Raw genomic sequence first — 21,589 nt, 5'->3', positions numbered from 1 at the left:
CTCAGGGTCACCTGCTGCCACCGACTTTTTACCTGAGCAGGCTATATCCATTGTGTCTGAGGGTCTGGCAAGATCGAGGACATTAGCGGATGCCAGAATCTCCACCCCATCCTCAGACGCAGAGTTTGTAGGTAGTGGTGGTGTGGGTGCCACCGCAAATTCCTTGGTCTTAGGGGTCTTCTTTTTGGATTTCTCTCCCTGCTCCTTGGGTTTTCCTGGCTGGGAGGACTTCACTGGCTCAGTCTCCAGGCCTGAGGATGAGCGTAAAGCTCTACGACCAGCTGCTTTTGAGCTCGTCAGCCACTGGTGTCCCACTAGCAGAAACCTGGGAAGGGAGTGACCCAAGGGACCACTTCCTAGCGAGAAAAGCCTAAAGAAGACTTACACTTCTCCGGCTTAGAAATGGGGGCGGACGTCCCCAATGGTTGGGGGGGGGGGAAGGGGGGGGTGTTATTGTTGAAGTAGGTGGTGCAGGAGCAACAGGGAGGGAACTGCCCCCACTATCAAGAGGGCAGGTGTAGTCTTCCGGCTAGGTGACTGGGGTTGGCGGAGCTGATGGTGCCAAAACTGTTGTCGCGGCAGCGTACGATGACGTCATACGTTACAGAATGCGGGCGTTCCAATTTTCTCTTAGCCTCAGTGTAAGTCAGTCAGTCAGTCCAGGTTCTTGTGTTTGATGATTTTCCTTTCTTTCTGGAGAATCCTGCAGTCTGGCGAGGAAGGTGAATGGTGCTCTCTGCAGTTGACACAGATGGGAGGTGGGGCACATCGAGTATTGGGATGAGATGGGCATCCGCAATCTCAACATGTGATGCTGGAAGTACAGCGGGAAGACATTTGACCGAATTTCCAGCACTTAAAGCACTGCATCAGGGGAGGGATATAGGGCTTTACATCACAGTGGTAGACTATCACCTTGATCTTCTTGGGCAATGTATCACCCTCGAAGGCCAAGATGAATGTACCAGTGGCAACCTGATTATCCCTCGGACCCCAGTGGACACGCTGGACGAAATATACACCTCGCTGCTCTAAATTGGCGCGCAGCTCATCGTCAGACTGCAAAAGAAGGTCCCTGTGAAACATGATACCCTGGACCATATTTAAGCTCTTATGTGGCGTGATGGTTACAGAAACATCCCCCAGCTTGTCACAAGCGTGTAACGTCTGTGACTGGGCAGAGGATGCTGTTTTGATCAAGACTGACCCAGATCTCATTTTGGACAAGCCCTCCACCTCCCCAACTTGTCCTCTAAATGCTCAACAAAAAAACTGAGGCTTCATCGTGATTAAAGATCCCCATCAGCTCTCTAACATACAAGGTAATGGGGCGAATAACATCCGCTGCCATCCTTAGTCTGACATTCCACCCATGGTGTGGCCAGGGAGGGGAACGATTTGGTGTCTTACTTCTGTGCATTGAATTGAGCTCGTGAACGCTTAGAGACTGCTGGTGTTTCACCACCAGTAAGAGATGATGGACTACACTTCATCGTGTGTCATCCGCGCTGATGCCATCCACTCTGACGAGAGGCCCTCCCCACAGGCACCACCCAGCTGCAGCAAAGGCCACCTGGCAGGATGGCCATTGCCGGGAGTCCTGATGCCCCAGGAGGATGGGCATCTATCCCTTGGCATACGTGCGGAGTTAACAGCGCGGGCATCATCCTTGTGTGGTCAGGGGGCTACAACCAACAGGGTACATGGCGGCCCCACCACAACGGACTGGCTACCGTGCTGGGTATCAGGTGCAAATTGCCATTGTAGACACAGAAAAAGACACTGCTTAGTGCAAGGTGTAAAACGCACTCAGGAAGGTGTCCTTGCCCAAGAGATGGAGAATGAGCGGGACTGAAATGCGACGATGAGTAAGTGGGCTAAAGATCTCAAAGCATGATTGACACGATGCACCATGTAAGGCACCCTTCCCCATTTGGCTCGCTCTTCGGGAAAATTTTGAAGAATGCAGGTCAAATCCTACAGGGGACCATCACATAAAGGCCGAAACGTGTGAAACTACTTTTAGTTGCCTCTTATGACAGGCAGGAGTACCTCGGGCCTATTCTTACCCCTGAACCCGCAGGGGGAAATGTCTAGTTTGGCTTTAAAAACTCCATCATGATGGAGCAAGTGGTGAACTTAAAAGCAGGAAATATTACAAGAATGCAAAATGTGGACTCAGTTTCCTACAAAATAAAACCTCTAAGTACTAACTAAAATGAAACATATTTAGAGTTTTAAAGATGGGCATAGGTAGTAAGCTAGTATGACAATGAATTTGTAAATATATTTTAAAAAAAGTAAATCTGTCAACACTTTTGGGGTGTGAGACAATTCGCTTCCTCCTTAGGTAATGTTAAACGAATTGGTACAAAAATGCATTTAAGCATTAGCGGTTCATTATCTCCTGATATTGACATGCAGGGTAATCAGAGCTGTCTTTCACTGTTATTTATGACAAACTTCATGGGGAGTAAGCAACAGGCTGATTCCATATTTCTAGATTTCTGGAAAGCGTTTGACATGGTGCCCCACTGCAGACTGTTAACGAAGGTACGAGCATATGGAATAAGTACACAGATATGTGAGTGGCTTGAAGACTTCTTAAGTAATAGAACCCAGTATGTTGTCCTCAATGGTGAGTGTTCATAGAGAACAGTTCTTTCAGGAGTGCCCCAGGGAAGTGCGATAGGACTGCTGCTGTTCTCTATATATACAAATGATTTCACAGACAGAGTGGGCAGCAATCTGTGGTTGTTTGCTGATGATGCCGTGATGTACGGTAAGGTGTCTAAGTTGATTGACTGTAGGAAGATACAAGATGACTTGGACAAAATTTCCAGTTTGTGTAATGAATGGCAGCTAGCCATAAATGTGAATGAGTATGAAGATGAAACCCATAGTGTTTGGATACTGTGTTACTAGTGTCCTGCTTGACAGTGTCAAGTCATTTAAATATCTGGGTGTAACATTGCACAGTGATATGAGGTGGCGCGAGCATGTGAGAACTGTGGTAGGAACGGCGAATGGCCGACTTCCATTTATTTGGAGAATTTTACCCAAGAGTGGTTCACCTGTAAAGGAGTCCACATATATGAAGCTAACGCAACTATTCTTGAGCACTGTTAGAGTGTTTGGGAGTCGTACCATGTTGGATTGAAGAACGACATTGAAGCAATTCAGAGGTGGGCTGCTAGGTTTGTTACCGGTAGAGTTGAAGAACACGGAAGTGTTATGGAGATGCTTCGAGAACTCAAATGGGAATCCTTGGATGGAAGGCGACACTCTTTTCAAGAAATACTATGGAGGTCACTGGCATTTGAAGCTGATTGCTGAATGATTCTACTGCCGCCAACATACATTGTGCATAAGGACAATGAAGATAAAATATGAGAAATTAGGGCTCATATGGAGAAATATAGGCAGTCTTTTTTGCTCACTCTATTGGCAAGTGGAACAGGAATGGAAATGACAAGTAGTGGTACAGGGAACCCTCCGCCACACACCGTACAGCGGCTTGCGGAATATCAATGTAGATGCAGAACTCACCACTGCTCACATGATAATGGGGAAGCTCCTGTGGCACAGAGAAGTACACAAAGAATTACAGTAAATGTCGACACTAATGTTTCACAGATGACAATTTACTTCTAGTTACGTCATGCTAGTAATGCCAGTGCTAGGATATAACTAGAAACTTGCTGTGACTAGAACCTCCCCCTGAAAGTCAATGACAACTGAGGTGGTCTGTGCTGGGTTGTGAACAGGTTACGGAATCCTGTACTCCCATGCAGCCTGCTCTGTACCTGACTCACAATCACTAGCCTGTCACATCACCTGACTGACATGATGCTTTCTGAGAATTTCTACAATACCCCCCTCCCCATAGTTGGGCTCTATTCATTGTAGAAATGAGATGTGTAAAATATATATAAGATTCACAATTAGATAAAAAAGGAATCTTTACCAAGTAAAAATGAATGGTTCCCAGAAAGGAACAATCACCAGTGAATTATTTCCCAAAGATATCAAGTTAAGAAAAAAAAGGGCACACACACACACACACACACACACACACACACACACAGAGTTTGTATTGATACATGACAGGTACAACAATTAAAACTTACAATACAGTTGGCTTTTAATTAAGGATACTAGCAGCAATAGGGGTCAGAGAAAGAGGCGAAGGAAGGAGGGAAAGAGAAACACGGTAACACACAGTTTGCCATATACATTAGTTTCTGAGGAAAACATAATGAAGATGATGGAAGGAAGTGCTTCAACTTCTTAAAAGCAACAGGACATTTAACTGTGTGTAGAATGCAGGACAACTTGAGCCAGAGAGCACAACAGTAAAGGAGTTTACAAACGTTTTTTATTTCATGAATGGACTCAGCAAGGGTACTAGAAAAGTGGGGCCTTGTGTTTTGATTATGATGGCACATGTAAGGTATTTAAAAACTCTGATGTGAGGTACTGAGTTGTTTATGCACTGAGGACCCATGAAGCAGACAGTGTGTGGTAATGATGTAACATGTCTGGCAGCAACCACCCTGACTGTGCCTATGACGCAGACATTATCATACTGATGAATGTTGCACTTGTAACGTACACAAGTATTCATGGTTGGTCCTGTCTAGTGTTTTCATTACTCATGCTATGTTGAATTAAATCACTGCAATGTAAGTTCAGAAGAATGAGTGCTTGCATGAGTTTATGCTTCATATCCTGTGGAAAAAAGTACTGAAAAAGTATTCTTGCACATGGCAATGTTATTCTCTGCCCAATTGAGAGCCTAATCCAAAGTTACACCCACATTCTTTGCTGTTTTCTGTACACTATCAGAACACCGTCGAGCAGCATAGAAAGCAATTGTTTACAAAACTCTGAACTTAAGATAATTATGGACTGTTTTGCATTTAGTTTAAAGTTAGCAGTGTCAAAAGCTTTGCTAGCACCAGTACTGTGGTCTCTCAGTTTTACATGGCATATTCTAGATCATCAGTTACCTTAATTAGTGCAGTGTTTGTGCTATGGTGTTTACAAAAGCCAGACATACTTGTCAAAATGGCTGAATTCACTCTAGTGTTCAATGACTTTGTCATTAACAACATAGTCCAGGGCTTCAAAAACAGGAGATAATAACCTAATTGGTCAGTAATCACTGTGAGGTGGTGTATTTTTCCAGTTATGGATAGCTCAGACTGCTTTATTCCATGGAGTGGGATACATTTCATTCACATGAGAAAAATTAAGTATGTCAGTTAAGACAGGTACTAGGTTATCAGTGTCATTCTTGATCACAGTTACGCTAACACTTCAAATGAAATTGTCATTATAGATTTTTGCGTTTTAGTTATTGTTACATGTTCTAAGTGGAAAGTGCCATGATTAGTTACGTAGTTTGTGGATTCTTGTGAGGGGTAATTCTTCATTGCACGGGGGTTGGCGGGTGCAGAGAAGAAGTCATTCAGTTAATCAGTTGAGAACCGAAAAACAGTTTCTGATTTTGTCTTTTTGACACCCAAGCTACAAAGATTCTTGCATAGAGTCTTGTCTGCATACAAGGTAATAAGCATGCTGGTTATGGCATTGCAAAGGCATATGTGTAACTGACTTCATAGCTTTCTGTATTCTTCCTGAAGTTCATGTTCGCCTTGAAATGTCTATGAGCAATATCACTATCCTTCATTATTTGATGACATGCAGTAATCAGCCACGGGACAGGAGGTTTTCTAACACAGATTGTGCTAATAGAAGCATGTCTACCACGGAGAGCAGTGATTTTAGTAGCAAGTTCCCAGATTTTGCCATCAGTTGTGAGTGCTCTGGTTATTTGATGCCATGGGGTATCACAATCTGTGTGTTTGATGTTCTTACCACTTATGTAATGCGATTTGAGCTTTGAAGGTTGCTTGGAGTAGGCCAGGATCATCAACTGACGAGAAACCTAGTGCCTAAGTCTGAACTATATTTCTTACTTTGCCAATCTGTTTCATTGTGATTACATCTATAAGAGTGTGACTGTGCACCATATATGTGAAATGGATTCAAACCTGGATCCCTGCCTTTTGCATTAATAGCACACCACCCACAAAAAGTCGCGATCAGAGTTCAAACAAATCATGGTTCAGTGTACAGCTTTAACTTGTTACAGTCAATCATACTGAAATCTCCTCTGGGTCAACAGTTTTTTCTAATTCCTATCATTAATTGAGAAAATAGGAAAACTGTTCAACTGAACCAAATTCAGATATTTTATGTGATCCAGCCTTCCTGTTTTGGGCTTTCAGAAAAAAAAAGGAAGATGCCAGTATGGTTGCCACTAATGGGTAATCACTGCCATCATCCCCTTTCCTTGCCCATTATTAATATTTGTAAGAGAAAGTAAAATCCTAAGGTTTTTGTTTATTATTGTCATCATTTCCTTTGTTACTTACATTCTGCAATTTCATAATCCAATGTTTTTTAATTTCTTTGATTTTTTAAAAAGTTATAGATACATTATTGTGTGTTCTATGAACTCATGTCATTGATAGAGATGCCATACATAGTGAGTTGAAAAGGACTTAAGAATAGTGGAATGATATGGAAATTTATCGAGATAACTTAACAGAATCAATAGATGTGTCATCTTGTAGCAAACAACTTCAAGTTTCACATAGAAGTGTCAAGTGTCACTTCGGTTCAATGTGAGCATGCATCATTTGTGATGTGGCAGACATCCCCCTGGTAATAAATTTCTTCCCACATTCATTGCAGCAGATCGGGCAGAACTTTTGCAACAGCAGTGTGGATTCGATTCTTCAGGTTGGCTAAATTGTTTGGTAGGGGAGGAACATACACAGTCTTTAATGAAACCCAAGAGAAAGAAATCCTGTGGTGTCAAGTCTGGGGAGCGAGGTGGCCACATGATTTGTCCTTCAAGGCCAATCCATGGACGTGGGAAGTGATTACTGAGGAAACCTCTAACTTCTGTGAGGAAATGAGGTGGTGCAGCAACTTTCTGGTAGTAAATCATCTGATGATGATCATCATCATCATCAATAATCTGTGGAATTTATGCCAATCACTTGCAGCCAAAACACACAGCAAGAACACTCCGCACCAGTAGGCATTTTAACTACGCTCGCGCCCCTGGTCGTGGAATCTGGTACTGATGCACTACTTGACACACACACACACACACACACACACACACACACACACACACACACACACACACACAGAGAGAGAGAGAGGAGAGAGAGAGAGAGAGAGAGAGAGAGAGAGAGAGAGAGAGAGAGAGAGAGAGAGAGAGAGAGAGTTACATTTTGGTGGTGGTGGTAGTAGTAGTACCAGATGTCACCAGGTAACATTTATTGCAAACAGAAAATTAACACTTACAAAATCTGTGTTGGACTGTAAATACAAAATCAATATCAACATTTTTCAAATTCACTGAAAGTGTTGTTACCAACTTACCATATGTTTGTTTGCTCTGCATCGGACTTGGCTGAGGTACGGGCTCAGGTTGCCCTCTGTTGGTCAGAGAGGGAAACTCCGATAAATCAAGCACAGGTGGCGAACCGGTATCACCGCCACCATTGAACACAGAATGGAAGTTGTTTATTGATCCTTGTGAGCCATAGGTACGTCCTTGTATGCTGAAGCTACCCATTCCCATCGAATTCGAACCCCTGAAAGACACCACCCTCATCACTTGAGATCATTGTAATTATTTCTGATTGATAATTCCTCCTAATACACAGAGGAATTTGAACAGAAAATATATATTTTGCGTTTGTGTGTGTGAACATGTTAACAGATTTAAAATCACAATTACACTTAATGTAAGTACACGTTTAGGCAAATATACACTAAAAATACGTTACTTTGTGAGCCATTTAACAACACTTATTACAAATACAGTATAATCTATGGTATACGCAATGAACTAATGACCTGCAATTCAAACTTTTCGTATGATACTTGTGTTTGTAGTAAATACATGGATTGTCAAATTGATCAGATTATAGATGTGGGTTTCCTCCAAGTATTGTGTACTATTATATGCGTAACATTGAGTTTTACTAGCAAAAATCTTGAAAATCAGCAAACGAAAGATCTCATTCAAAATACCAATAAACTACATTCAATCAATACACAAATGCATGTAATCTATTATTTTTACTAGCACCTCATTTTCATAATCTTTTCTCAGAACTGTTTCTTTACTCTCTGATTTACCAGCTCACACTTATGCTCAGGGTAGTACATGGAACTTGTGCAGTATTCAGTCATGTGCAATTTAATTGCAGTATTCAGTCACGTGTAATTTAATTACTGCAAAAGGAAAAGAACTTAATCTCTCTAATATATAACTGTTGCCATACGTAAATTATTTGAGACCAAAAGGAATCTCATATCTCAGAGCTTCGTTAAATAATCAGTTCGTACATTCTATCAGAAGTGGTATGTCTTATCATATACAATAACCTGCATTCAAAATCCAGGAAATAAAGAGTTTAGTACCAAATAAAACTACTTTCATTACAGTAATGGAAAGGATGTAAAGTGGTATTCTATCTGTACGGTCTGCAGGGGTATGTTAAACTTTCCTGCAACTGAACACACAGCTTATTTAAAGCTAATGCAACTAACACTGCCAGTGGAAAGGTATTGTCCAATGCACCCAAGTGCACTCAAAATAGGATTCAATGAGTAATCTCACAAGCCAGGAAATGGGCTGACACTTGACAAAGATGGCTAGGTAGTTTGTATTGAACTACAGTGGGAATAATCTTACCATAGAATTGCAATCTTGTTGACATGGTGAGATCACAGTTACACGTCTGAGGTGCCCAAGGTTGAAAAAGAACAGTGTTTGACAGTTAAACAACTGGTAGCTACGATGACTGGCTTTCTTAAATCTGCACTAAACAGTGGGATTATCATTTGCAGCAAGAAAGAGAGTAATTTTCTACACAGAGCTGGTAATGAGGCAATAAAAGCACATATTTTAATGTCTCACACAAGTGAAATAATGTTGGTCAATCAATGACAAAAGGTGGATGCACCTACATCTACAATTATGATACATACTCAACAAGGCACAATATGGTGCTGGTAAAAGGTACCTTGTACCAGTGCAAGACATTCCCTTTCCCATTCCACTCACAAATGGAGTGAAGGAAATGTTACTGTCCATATGAGTCCATATGACCCCTTATTTCTCATCTCTGTGGTCCTTATGCAAAACGTATGTTGGTGCCTGTAGGATCATTCTTCAGTGTGTTGCAAATGTCGGTTTTCTAAACTTTCTCAATAGTACTTTGCAAAATGAATGTCTTCTTCCTTCAAAGGATTCCCATTTGAGTTCATAGAGCATTTCCGTAATTCTCACATTTAGATTGAATCTAAAACAAACAGACTGTCCAAACAGATCTTGAAGGCCCAACGGCACTGACCAACTGCCGTGTCATCCTCGGCTCTTGGGTATCACTGGATGTTGACATGGGGGGGCATGTGGTCAAAACACCCCTCTCCCAGTTGTCATCAGTTTTTGTAAGTGGTGTGGCCCGAATATGCCAGTAACTAATCTAGCAGCACAACTCTGAATTTTGATGCCTTCTGATTCACTACACAATTACAAACAGTTTTTGTTGAGATCTTTTACACACGCCTAAAGCAACACAGCCTTCCAGTTCCATCTGGAAGTTGTGCTGCCATCTGTTAGCCCACAGTCAAAGCTCAAACTTTCTTCTAGTTACAAAATCCAGCATGATGTGAAGTGTGCAGAGATACCCAACAACTGTGACAGCATGGCTAACATTATTTGCAATATAATGAACAGAAATTCAGTTTCAATAGTTTTGTTCTTAAAATATAACCACATTTCAGTAGGGTATCAGTTGTGATTGTGAACTTCTGTAATATGTAGATGCTGTTTTCTTCTTCAAACAATTGTGGCTTTCCAGTCTGTTGTACATACTTTCAGCCACTATTCATTGACAACCATGTAATCAGGACAGGTGGTGATCTTCATTCATGGAGTCCAATTAAATCCAGAATATGACAAGGAGAAGTATACACATTCCTACAAAATGTGTGATTAAAGTGACCACACCACCCCCCTCATTACAACATGCTTTAGACTAATTACCATAATGGACTTTTTTCAGATTTATAATCCATTTACAATTTCAACTATTTACTTAACCTATAGCAATTACGTGAGCTCAACAAAAGACAGCCATGGCAACATTCAGTAGAGTGTACATGGGGTGGGGAAGGGGGCGGGGCACTTCGAGAAAAATTTGGAAATACCAAAAACTATACATTACCACATCTAATTCAGTGTGGGAAAACCACTGGTATTCAAAACAGCTGTCTCGGAATGGTTAAATACAAGTCCTGTATGATTTCTGAGGGGATCTTATAGAATTCGCACTATAAAATAGTGGCAAGTTCAGGTAGCAGTGGTGGAGGGGGATAGCAATCATATGCCCTTCTTTCCAAAGTAGATCACTACAGTTCGATAATAATGAGATCTGTTGACAGTGGCGGCCAGGGGAGAGGTGTCCATTCATCCTTATGCTCATCAAACCAGTCCTGCATGATGCAAGTTGTGTGAACAGTGTCCCTGTCATGTTGGAACACAGCATCAACGTTGGGAAACAAATATTGTACCGTAGGATGGATCTGATTAGCCAGAATTGTCACATAATCCTTCGCAATAAGCTGGCCTGCAGAGTAAACACAGAGCTCGTGGAATAACACAATCTGACTGCACACATCATCACAGAACTCCCACCATATTTTACTCTTCGTAGCATGCAGTTTGATTCGTAGGCACGGGACAGCGTATGCCAGATCTAACCTCAGCCTGAAGCTGGAAACTGTGAAAAAGGCTCATCCAACCAAATTACTTTCTTCCACTACTCCATAGTCCAGGTTTTATAGCTTTGTTTTCCTGTTATGGGCATTTACATCACTGATGTTTTGGAATTCCAGGAGTTATGGGCACTCAACAGTGAGGTTATCAGTATTGGAATTCCAGGTTGCCCTTCATTTCCTTATTTATGGAGCTTCTTTCATGTTTTTATGCTGACAGGGTTTGAAAGTGTGACATTCAGTTCTGTAGTGACTTTTGCAGCTGTCATCTTATTTTTCATCACAGTCCTCTTAAAAGACCATCTGCCATGATCACTCACACATTTTCATCGGTGATGTGACTTACATCTACATGATTACTCTGCTATTCACAATAAAGTGCCTGGTAGGGGGTTCAATGAACCACCTTCAAGCTATCTCTCTACCGTTCCACGCCCTAACAGCGCGCGAGAAAAACAAGCACTCAAATTTTTCTGTGCGAGCCCCAACTTCTCTTACTTTATCGTCATGATCAGTTCTCCCTATGTAGATGGATGCCAACAGAATGTTTTCGCAATCTGAGGAGGAAACTGGTGATTCAAATTTCATGAGAAGATCCTGTCCTAACAAAAAAATGCCTTTATTTTAATGATCGCCACTCCAATTCACGTATCATGTCTGTGGCACTCCCCTCCCCCCCCCCCCCCCCCATTTTGCGATAATACAAAACGAGCTGTCCTTCTTTGTACTTTTTTGATGTCATCCATCAGTACCACAAGATGCGGATCACACACTGCACAATAGTACTCCAGAATAGCACTCACTTTAGTAGACCTGTTGCACCTTCTGAGACTGCCAAAGAATCATAGTCTTGCTTGCTCTGCCCACAACATTATCTACGTGATTGTTCCAATTTAGGTTATTTGTAATTTTAATCCCTAAGCATTTTGTTGAATTAACAGCCTTCAGATTTGTGTGACTTTTTGTGCAATCGAAATTTAGCTGATTTCTTTTAATACTCATGTGAATAACTTCACACTTTTCTTTATTCAGAGTTAATTGCCACATTTCACACCACACAGATATTTTATCTAAATCATTCTGCAATTTGTTTTGGTCATCTGATGACTTTACAAGATGGCAAATGACAGCATCATCTGTGAACAACCTAAGACGGCTACTAAGATTGTCTCCTATATCGTTATTATAGACCAGGAATAATAGAGGGCCTATAACACTTCCTTGGGGAATGGGATATTACTTCTCTTTTACTCTATGAATTTCCGTCTGACCTTAGTAAAGTTTGGCACAACCTGATTGCCACGACATCTCTTCAGAAAAGTAAGAGCACTCAGCAAATAGCTCCTTCGGTGGTGTAGGTGGTCAAATTTTTTCATGCTGCGATACATCTCATCCCCGTAGAGGTATACTATGTGAGTCTTCAGTTTATCCCGGTGTATTTCTTGCTCGAACAGTCCACAGGTCTACTGCAGGTCCATAGTGTCCAACAGGCACAATATTTTGACGACCAGACATGTTGCCATCATAAGGTGCACTGATGAACTGAACTCCTGAGGGCGGGCAGCCGTGTCTCTAATCCCCTCCCCCTGTGAGGCATTCTCTCCACGGTCCGCCCCGCAGCCGCACGTCAGCGGTCGTTGACACGCTGGCGTCGGCATCTGTGGTGGCATCGGTGTAATTGCCTCGTCCATCTTGGTCACCCATTTTTTTTTTCTTTGCTGAGCGTCTTTTTAATTAGACTCAATGTTGTACTCGTTTAACACTGTGGACCAGCAGTACACCCTTGGACTGTCCGAGCAAGAAATACGCCAGGAGAAACTGAAGAATCACATCATATACCTTTACGGGGAGGAGATGTATCGCATCATGAAGAAATTCGACAAGCTGCACCACTGAAGGAGGCGTTTGCTGAGTGCTCTTGCTTTTCTGAAGAGATGTCATACCGATCACGTTGTGCCAAACTTTGCTAAGGTCACGTATCACATCGATTCTGCAGCAGAAGTGTGGCCTCACCTTGGTTTGCGAGATGGTGCACTTTACCAGACGCAGCTTTGATTACAACACCCAGGAAATACTTAAACTACATCTACAACTAGCCAATCATTTTAATTCCAAGACCTGGGACTGGACTGATTGTGTTACCTGGTTGACCACCAATTCTGCACATAATAAGGCCTTGGGACGTCAGATATCTAAATTCTCTCTCCCTGGCAAACCATCGCTGGAGGCCTCCCGCAAGATGGTCATCAATCTCATGGACATTGAGCTGACTGAAGATGCAGTTTCTGTTCTGGAGAAGGAACTTAATTTTGCTCCCACGCCTAGGTTCACACCGGTAGCGGACATTGTCAGTGCAGCTGAAGTATGCTGGGAAACCTGCCATGCTCTGATGAGAACTAAACCAATCAAGTCTAATATTACCGACAGGGAGAGGGCAGCCATTCGAGACCTGAAAGAGAACCCTGAGATTGTTGTCTTACCGGCTGACAAAGGCAATGCTATGGTTGTTTTTTCCCATAAGGACTACACTGAGAAGAAGCAGAGCCTGCTAAATGAAAAATCTTACAGGAAGATCAATGCTGGCCCTACAAAGAAGGGGGAGAACAAGACTAGGGCTCTTCTCAAGGGCATGGATTTACCAGAGGGTGTCGCCAAGAAATTGACAGTTCGAGGACCTGTACCGCCAAGACTTTATGGTTCAAATGGCTCTGAGAACTATGGGACTTAACTTCTGAGGTCATCAGTCCCCTAGAACTTAGAACTACTTAAACCCAACTAACCTAAGCACATCACACACATCCATGCCCAAGGCAGGATCCGAACCTGCGACTGTAGCAGTCGCGCGGTTCCTGACTGTAGCGCCTAGAACCTCTCGACCACACTGGCTGGCAGATTTTATGGACTCCCTTAAGTCCACAAAGAAGAGGTGCTGTTGCCCAATTGTCAGCAACATTAGGGCACCTACATATTTGCTGGCCAAATTACTAAGCCCTTATATGGGTAAATGCCCTCATCACGTTCATAATTCTGTGGATTTCGTAAAACTTCGATAACTTCAAGCTGAAAGACTCAGATATCCTGGTGAGTTTTGACGTTTCATTATTCACCAGGGTCCCTCTTTGAGTGTCAGTTGAGCTTACTGCACAGAAATTTGATGAGAAGACGACCGACCTTTAAGGCACGTTCTGACCTCCACGTATTTTCTATTTAATGGAGAACACTATGGATAAACAGAAGGGTCGCGATGGGGAGCCCACTCTCGCCTGTGGCCACAAATTTCTATATGGAGTGCTTTGAGGAGGAAGCTTTGGTATCATCCAATTGGAAACCTACTTGTTTTCTCCGTTATGTGGATGACACGTTCATGATCTGACCCCATGGAAGGAACAAGCTCCTAGACTTCCTTACACACCTGAACTCCATATATCTGAACATCAAATTCACTATGGAGACCAAAGCAGAAGGAAGATTACCATTCCTGGATGTCATGGTCGAAAGAAGAGCAGATGGCACTCTGAGCCATGGGTTATACAGGAAAAAAAATGCACACTGACCTGTATTTGCATGCGGATAGCTGCCACCACCCTTCGCAGAGGAATGGGGTGCTAAAAACACTGGTGCACAGGGCACGCACCACCTCTGATGCAGAGTGTCTGCCCATGAGCGGGAACACCTCAAAACTGTATTCTGGAAAAACGGATACTCGGAATGGCAGATCACTCTCCACCCACCTCTACACTACAGCATGTGGAGATGGAAGAAGTCATGGAGGAAGAGGGAGCCACTGCCTATATACTGTATACTAGTGCACTATCCAGGAAAATAGGACAAATATTGAGGAAACACTGAGTAGGAACTGTCTTTTGCCCACCCAATAAAACACGAGCATTATTGGGAAGTGTCAAACACAATCTCGGTTTGCGGAAGGCTGGCATAAACCAGATTCTGTGTCAGTGTGGGAAGACATATTGGACAGACAGTGCGCACCATTGAAGATCGTTGCCGAGAACATCAGAGGTGCACTCGACTTCGGTATCCGAACAAGTCAGCGGTCACAGAGCACTGTTTGTCCAAAAATCATGAAATGGACTACCAACATACTTGGGTCTTGGCACAGACATCTAAATGCTAGGACAGCGTCGTTCAAGAGGCTATCGAAATTCATACCAGGAACGGACCCATCAACCGAGATTGTGGCTATAACCTCAGCAAGGCATGGGGGCCAGCATTGAGTCTAATTAAAAAGACACACAGCAAAGAAAACGAATGGGCGACCAGGGTGGATGAGGCAATTACACCGACGCCACCACAGATGCTGACACCAGCATCTCAGTGACTGCCGACATTTGGCCGCGGGCGCGCACCGCAGAGAGAATACCTTGCTGGGGGAGGGAATTTGAGATGGCTGCCCACCCTCAGGAGTTCATTTCGTCAGTGCACCAGACTATGGCGACATATTGTGCCCGTTTGACACTATGGACCAGCAGTACACCCGTGGACTGTTCAAGCAAGAATTACACCGGGAGAAACTGAAGAATCACAATTAACAAACAGTTGACTATATGGAAGTGATGTTGCAGTTTTTTAAACTTATTGTTTGGTGAAACAAATAATAATTCACATCCCTCTCATTTCACTGCAACAACATCGTTATGTCCTTGGTGAGGTGTGTATTTTCCATTTCTCTCATACTCAATGGCCCTTTTTTAATTTGATTTTATCAGTTGCCCAGCTTCTGATTTCTTAAATTTATTATCTTCTTTCTTTATCATTTTATATCAATAACCACTCAATGTGAGTCACCATAAAATATAAAGTAGTATTTACTTTTCATACTACATATTAAAGTTTCTTCCAAATACAGTGAAGATGCTGGGGATGCTGTTATGAGCATAATTTCCACAATCTCCACAGGACCAGTACACAGAAAGCTCAACAATAAGTAGGCCTTCAAAGATTTTAGTCCCCCCCCCCCCCCTTCCCAACCGGGTTCTGCTGCCCACTATACCAGATCAATAGTTGCCAATTTCGTTATCTTCTTACAAAGAAAACTTAAGAAAAATAAAACTTACTTAGGGTGTCAGGGTCAAACCAGCTCCCCATATGGGGACAACTGGAGCTCCCCCAGAGCTAACTGTGTGGCGGTAGCTGACCCCCTCCCTTGTCCAACCAACAGGAAGACAACAACAATTAAAGATGCTGATAAAAGTATACAATCTACTCTACCACAAACAATTTAAAAACTTATGATGCTGCCTGAACATTATCAGCCAGAATTTTAGGCTGGGTCTCAGCCAGTTATGAAGTTCACTGTGCAGCAGTTAAGCTGAGGTACTCCAACAGGGTATGAGTGAATGTCAGAAGAGTGCCACAACTATGAGGTGGACAGCTTTCTGCAGGCTGTATCCATCGGTCAGAATGATGTGACCAATGTGGAGGAAGCAGTGGATTGCAGATTTACAGTGAGATAGCCTACGAAAAGACCTCTACGCAGTCTTAGACTTTTTTATAGTCTGTAACTTATTGGTTGTGGCTGACACTCCACTTACTGTTCCGGGCCACTAAGATTTGTTGATACAATTTTGGTAGCATATTGGATGCCAGTATCTTTATTCCCAGAGCATCTTTCCTGGAATCCTGATGAGCCATTCCACAAGTTAATTCCCCAGGATCATTGTGCGATTGTGAGTCAGGAGTACCACTGACTTCCTATGGTTGAGATTTTGTATTTGTGCCGCCAATGGACCATAGGAATAACTGTAAATTTGAAGAGACTCGTGACTGGGTGGCAGATGTAGTGAAGGGCATGCAAAATTGCCACCAATTCTGATATAAATGTGTGTGCCGGGCAGGGACTGTATCTCATTAGTCCTGGTGTGAGGGAAGACATAGCCATTCCAATCTTGAGCTTCTGTATAAATGATATCTGAATCAGTATAAATGATATCTGAATCAGGGTACTCACCAAGACCAAAAACAATTGGCAGAAAAACAGAGTGGTCTGTCACACTCAGTGAGCCAAGACAAAGGCCCAGGCGAATTTGTGCATACGCCATACACGGTGGAGGTGTTTGTGTGTGTGAGAGAGCACTGAATGGAGGTAAGCAGAAGTTTGAACTAATGAACTACAACGAGGTCACTACTGGGACACAAACACAGCCACTTTTGTGGACGTCCTATATCAGTATCACCAAACAGATGATGTAAACAGCTTTGTAAGAAGTAATGGCACCTAATCCATAAGTGGGGAATCCCTACCCCAACCAGGAGACTGCCCACAAGGTTCGTTTGGAAAGCACCAGTCACAAGTGTGACCCCACATTGGTGGATCAGTTCTAGAAGTATACTGTTGATGGTGCTGGGGATCCAAAGGTCAGGCTTCTATAACATAAACATGATAAAATGAGAGCTTTGTAGAGTTGCAAAATGGCAGGACAGCCCATACCCCAGGAAGTGCTAGTGAGAGAGCATATGACTAAGTTTTAGCTGGCATTACCACTTACACTGTCATATTACATAACCAAGTTAACAGAAAATATGACTCCTAAAAAGCAGTATGTCTTGACCAATATTTAGCAGCTTGTTACATAGGTAGACTTTGGGTGCAGATGAACAATTCTGCATCGGTAAAAATGCATAATGCAAATCATGGTAGTGAAAAAACTGGAAACTATGTGTATGAGGCCAATATTCTGCTTTCCTTATACAGACCTGTAGTTGTCACTCAGTGACCCTCATTTTTAAAGAACTATTGCAGATGCAGATGTCAATGTATAAGGAAAGTGAGACTATAGATCCCACTCCCTCTGGGAGTACACTGATCACTATGTGGGTCAGCATTAGTGAACTGCCTAGTAGGACCACTACTGGTCATTTTGACTGGTGAAGGTTTTCTTCTTTATTTTCAGTTTTACTTCTTAAGTTCTCAGAACAGTGTCTCTCTAGGTCAGTAGCACTTTATGCTTGTTGTGCAAATGCATTATAATTAAAAATTTCTATAGAAAGTATATTTAATTAAATAAAGAAGATCGATTACAGAATACGTTGTAAATACACAATCAATAGCTGTAGCTATGACGAAATAATTGTTTCTCTATGACAGTTTTTTAATCAAAGCCATCACCTTTGTCAGAACAATTCACACACACGTGCTGAACACTTCCAGCACATGATGCACCACATACGAATTTCTTTCATTCCACACAATTTTTAGTTTTGTTCGAACTTTTGTATCCTCCCACATGGCATGTCTTCCATACCAATATCTTACATATTTCAGTGGTTGCAGTGAATGTATAGACAGGTCCTATCCTCAACTGTACATACAGAGAGGAGAGTTTTTCTGCTAATTTGAAAAGAAACATTTGCCAGATAACTTTTCCTCCTGTTGTCTCTCTGCAAAGGATCCAGGCATTGATTCCAGCAAGGTCTAGGACGCTGAAAAACACATGCATTGGCCATCACGGCAGCCAAATGGCTCTGAGCACTATGGGACTTAACACCTATGGTCACCCGTCCCCTAGAACTTAGAACTACTTAAACCTAACTAACCTAAGGACATCACACAACACCCAGTCATCACGTCACAGCAGCCAAACTTGACAGTGTACAGACGAGACATCTGGTCCAGAATATCAACTCCAAATTTACTGGAATTGTGCATGACCTGGTACAATTCGAGTCCACACTGTTCCGTCAGCTGCAGTCTCTGCACTACCAACTTCCGGATGCGACCCCCCCCCTCTCCCCCCCCCCCCCTCTCTCTCTCTCTCTCTCTCTCTCTCTCTCTCTCTCTCTCTCTCTCTCTCTCTCTCTCTCTCTCTCTCTCTCTCTCTCCCCCCCCCTCTGTCTCCCCCCCCTCCCTCCCTCCCTCCCTCCCCCCCGCCCCACCCCTTCCTCAGCCCTCGGCTGAGAGCCGGAATTTGTTGTGCCACTGGAATTGAACTGGTAAGCACTGGGTTAGTCATACGTGTTGTACAGGTTCTGAATATTCATCTTCTGACTGACGATTCGCCTTGTTCTGTTTTGTGGGGCTGAATATTCTGTGTAATCTTTATTAGCTAACTCATCACATTCAAAAATATCTTCTCCTTCAGAATCTTCTGGTAAACTGTTCAAATAATTCAGTAATTCTGGTGCGTCATAATGATGAGAAGGAACGCTAAACTTCTGCAGAGGACAACAGCGTACTGACAGGAGACCAGCAACTAAAGTATATCCACCCTTCCTTGAAATAAAGCAAAATGTGTAAAGAGAGAGGGAACGAGATCACAACAATGAAATAAACTAAGTGGATGAAAAATCCATTGTTGCGCCTTTACAGATATGAAACGTAAAAAACACCTTTTAGGTTAGAATAACCAACTATGGTCCTTTAAGGTAAAAATGTTTATAGTTCGTTCAGTTTTTGTAATATACCTTTGTCTTCTACAGAAATTACAAACCACCGAAGTGCATCGAAAGTCATGAAAAATAAGGCCCATAAATTAAAAAGTATGCTATTTGTTAAATGTTCAATATTGTTCACCAGTCAGACTGAGAAGATGGTCACACTCAGGACAGTGCACTCCATTTTTCTATATGTGAGAAGCACTGTAGGATAATTTTTACTCAGGCTGTTGAAGACTCGCTGAGTAAGAAAATTTTGGATGAAAATTGGGAGGACCCAAAATAGTCTCACTCGTGTAGGGTGGAGAGGATATGGGGATGCCACATCACACCATAGGCTTTATACAGGTCAAAGAAGACCGTGATGAGAAGCTGATGATGATGATTAAACCCAAGACTTTGGGCAGAGTAGATGATTACTAGGAGACCGGCCCTTCCAAAATCCACACTGTGAGTTAAACAAGAGGCCAGTCATCTCTAGGGTGCAGCACAGTTGTCAGCTTACAGTATGCTAAAACAGTTTGTAAAGGCCACGGAGAAGAGAGATCAGTCTGTGGCTATCTACTTCCTGTGGGGGATTCCCTTGTTTCAAAACTGGGATAATCATACTTGCCATCCACTGAGAAGGGAACTTACATCAAGCCAGATTTGCTTAGAAATAGCAAGTGCATGTGCATGCACTTTATAGTTAGATGGAGTAATATTTGATTATTTATTCTATCAGGTCTTTCAGCCTTATTTTTGCACATTGTAAGTGTGCCAAGCAGTTCTAATTTAGAAAAAAAGGGGTGTTATACAGAGAGAGAGAGAGAGAGAGAGAGAGAGAGAGAGAGAGAGAGAGAGAGAGAGAGAGAGAGGGGACAAGTTCTGATAATGGATACGAAACTTACACAGCATTCCTTTTTTGTCTTTTTATGAGGCAGTGGGCTCTGGCTCAGAGGCATTTAAAGGTGATGTGAGCATCTTTCAACATATGGCACTAACATGCTGGAATACCATTTCATAACAATTTATGGTTGTGAGGATCTCCTCCCTGGGGATAATGGTATCACTAGTTTGGCTGAGAGCAAGATCTTCGGGGTTGTGTCTGGGGGTCCCTTCAATATCAAGTGTTACATAAGTGCTAAAAGCATGACAGCCATCAGTATTAAGAATCCAATGCAGATGCAGGAGACATCTAGTTCAGTATCAGTGACTATCACAGATGCAGTCACCAACCTTCCACTGAGTAAAAGAGTAGAAACTACCACTACAGACTGTATGCTCTATGATTGAAAAGGATCTGTATCCTGAGCTAAAATGGGTGGGTTAGCCATTATTCAGTATGTAAATGTAAAAATTTAAAAACACCCGATTTAATGTTTAGCACTGACAGAGGTCTTAGAGCTGCCCCATAAAAAAATATGAGCATTAAAATCACCCATTAAGGAAATGGTGGAGCTAGAGCTAGGAGATTAACTGTTTCACATTAGGTCATTTCTCTCTCGGGATTGGGAAGAAACATTGCAAAGGGTGAATTCTATATCTGTACGTGTGTCAGCACTGCCTCTATTGTGGTATTAAGTAGTATTTTTGTCACTACATGTAAGTTTGCAAGTTACAAAAACCTAGCTAGACATTTTGTGTAAAGTCATGTTCTTTAGCAGGCATGAACGTGATATTGAATCAACAGTTTTTCAAAAGTCTAGAGTGCTGAATTCACCTGATTACCTCTATCCCTGGCTTTTCTAAGAGATTGTGATAAGAGTATAAATTAGGTTTTTACAGGGCTTTTGTCATATACACTGTTTTAATGGACAATTTCAGTTTGTTGCACTTAGATCATTGTTGAACTATGAATATGTTCTGCAATCCTGTCAGAAAAAGAAGTGAACTGTATAACATGGTAATTTTGTGGAGAAGTCCTTTCATCTGTTTTCGGGAGAAGTGGGAGCTCTTACAATTATTGCAAATGCTTTTCTGTTCAAGGGCTCTGCAGTAAATTATAGTTAAAATAGCACAAATTCACTTTCTAATTCAGAATAGCATCTGATAGGTACTCTGCCAGGGTGGCTACTCAAACTTGGAGGGGGACAAAAAAATCCCTGATAATTCCAGGTGTGTGGAGGAAGATGGTATGAAGTAGCTCCTGACTAATGGTGAGTGAGAGGTGGGGTTGGAGAGGGGTGGGGAGCATACCACAATAATGACTACTCTTTCCTCTCAGTTGAGCTATATACCAGCCATAAGCTGTAGTATTAAGTTGGGTGATGTTGAGGGAATTAGATTGGGAAATGATACACTTAAAGTGGTAAAGGAGTTTTGCTATTTGGGGAGCAAAATA

The 21,589-nt window shown here is 42.3% G+C and overlaps 1 protein-coding gene across 3 annotated transcripts in view; it reads right to left on the bottom strand.

Annotated features, from left to right (window-relative positions):
* Positions 1 to 21,589, bottom strand: part of LOC124721572 (regulator of gene activity-like) — a 105,513-nt gene that overhangs the window by 51,527 nt on the left and 32,397 nt on the right. For all 3 annotated transcript variants that reach the window (XM_047246615.1, XM_047246614.1, XM_047246613.1), the window contains exon 2: positions 7,468 to 7,682. In XM_047246615.1, the coding sequence (XP_047102571.1) occupies positions 7,468 to 7,682 (215 nt within the window). The remainder of the gene's footprint in view (positions 1 to 7,467; positions 7,683 to 21,589) is intronic.

This window comes from Schistocerca piceifrons, chromosome X (genome assembly GCF_021461385.2).
Source record: "Schistocerca piceifrons isolate TAMUIC-IGC-003096 chromosome X, iqSchPice1.1, whole genome shotgun sequence".
NCBI lineage: Eukaryota > Metazoa > Arthropoda > Insecta > Orthoptera > Acrididae > Schistocerca > Schistocerca piceifrons.
The sequence above is the reverse complement of the archived record's forward strand: the minus strand, read 5'-3'. Positions and strand labels throughout refer to the sequence as shown.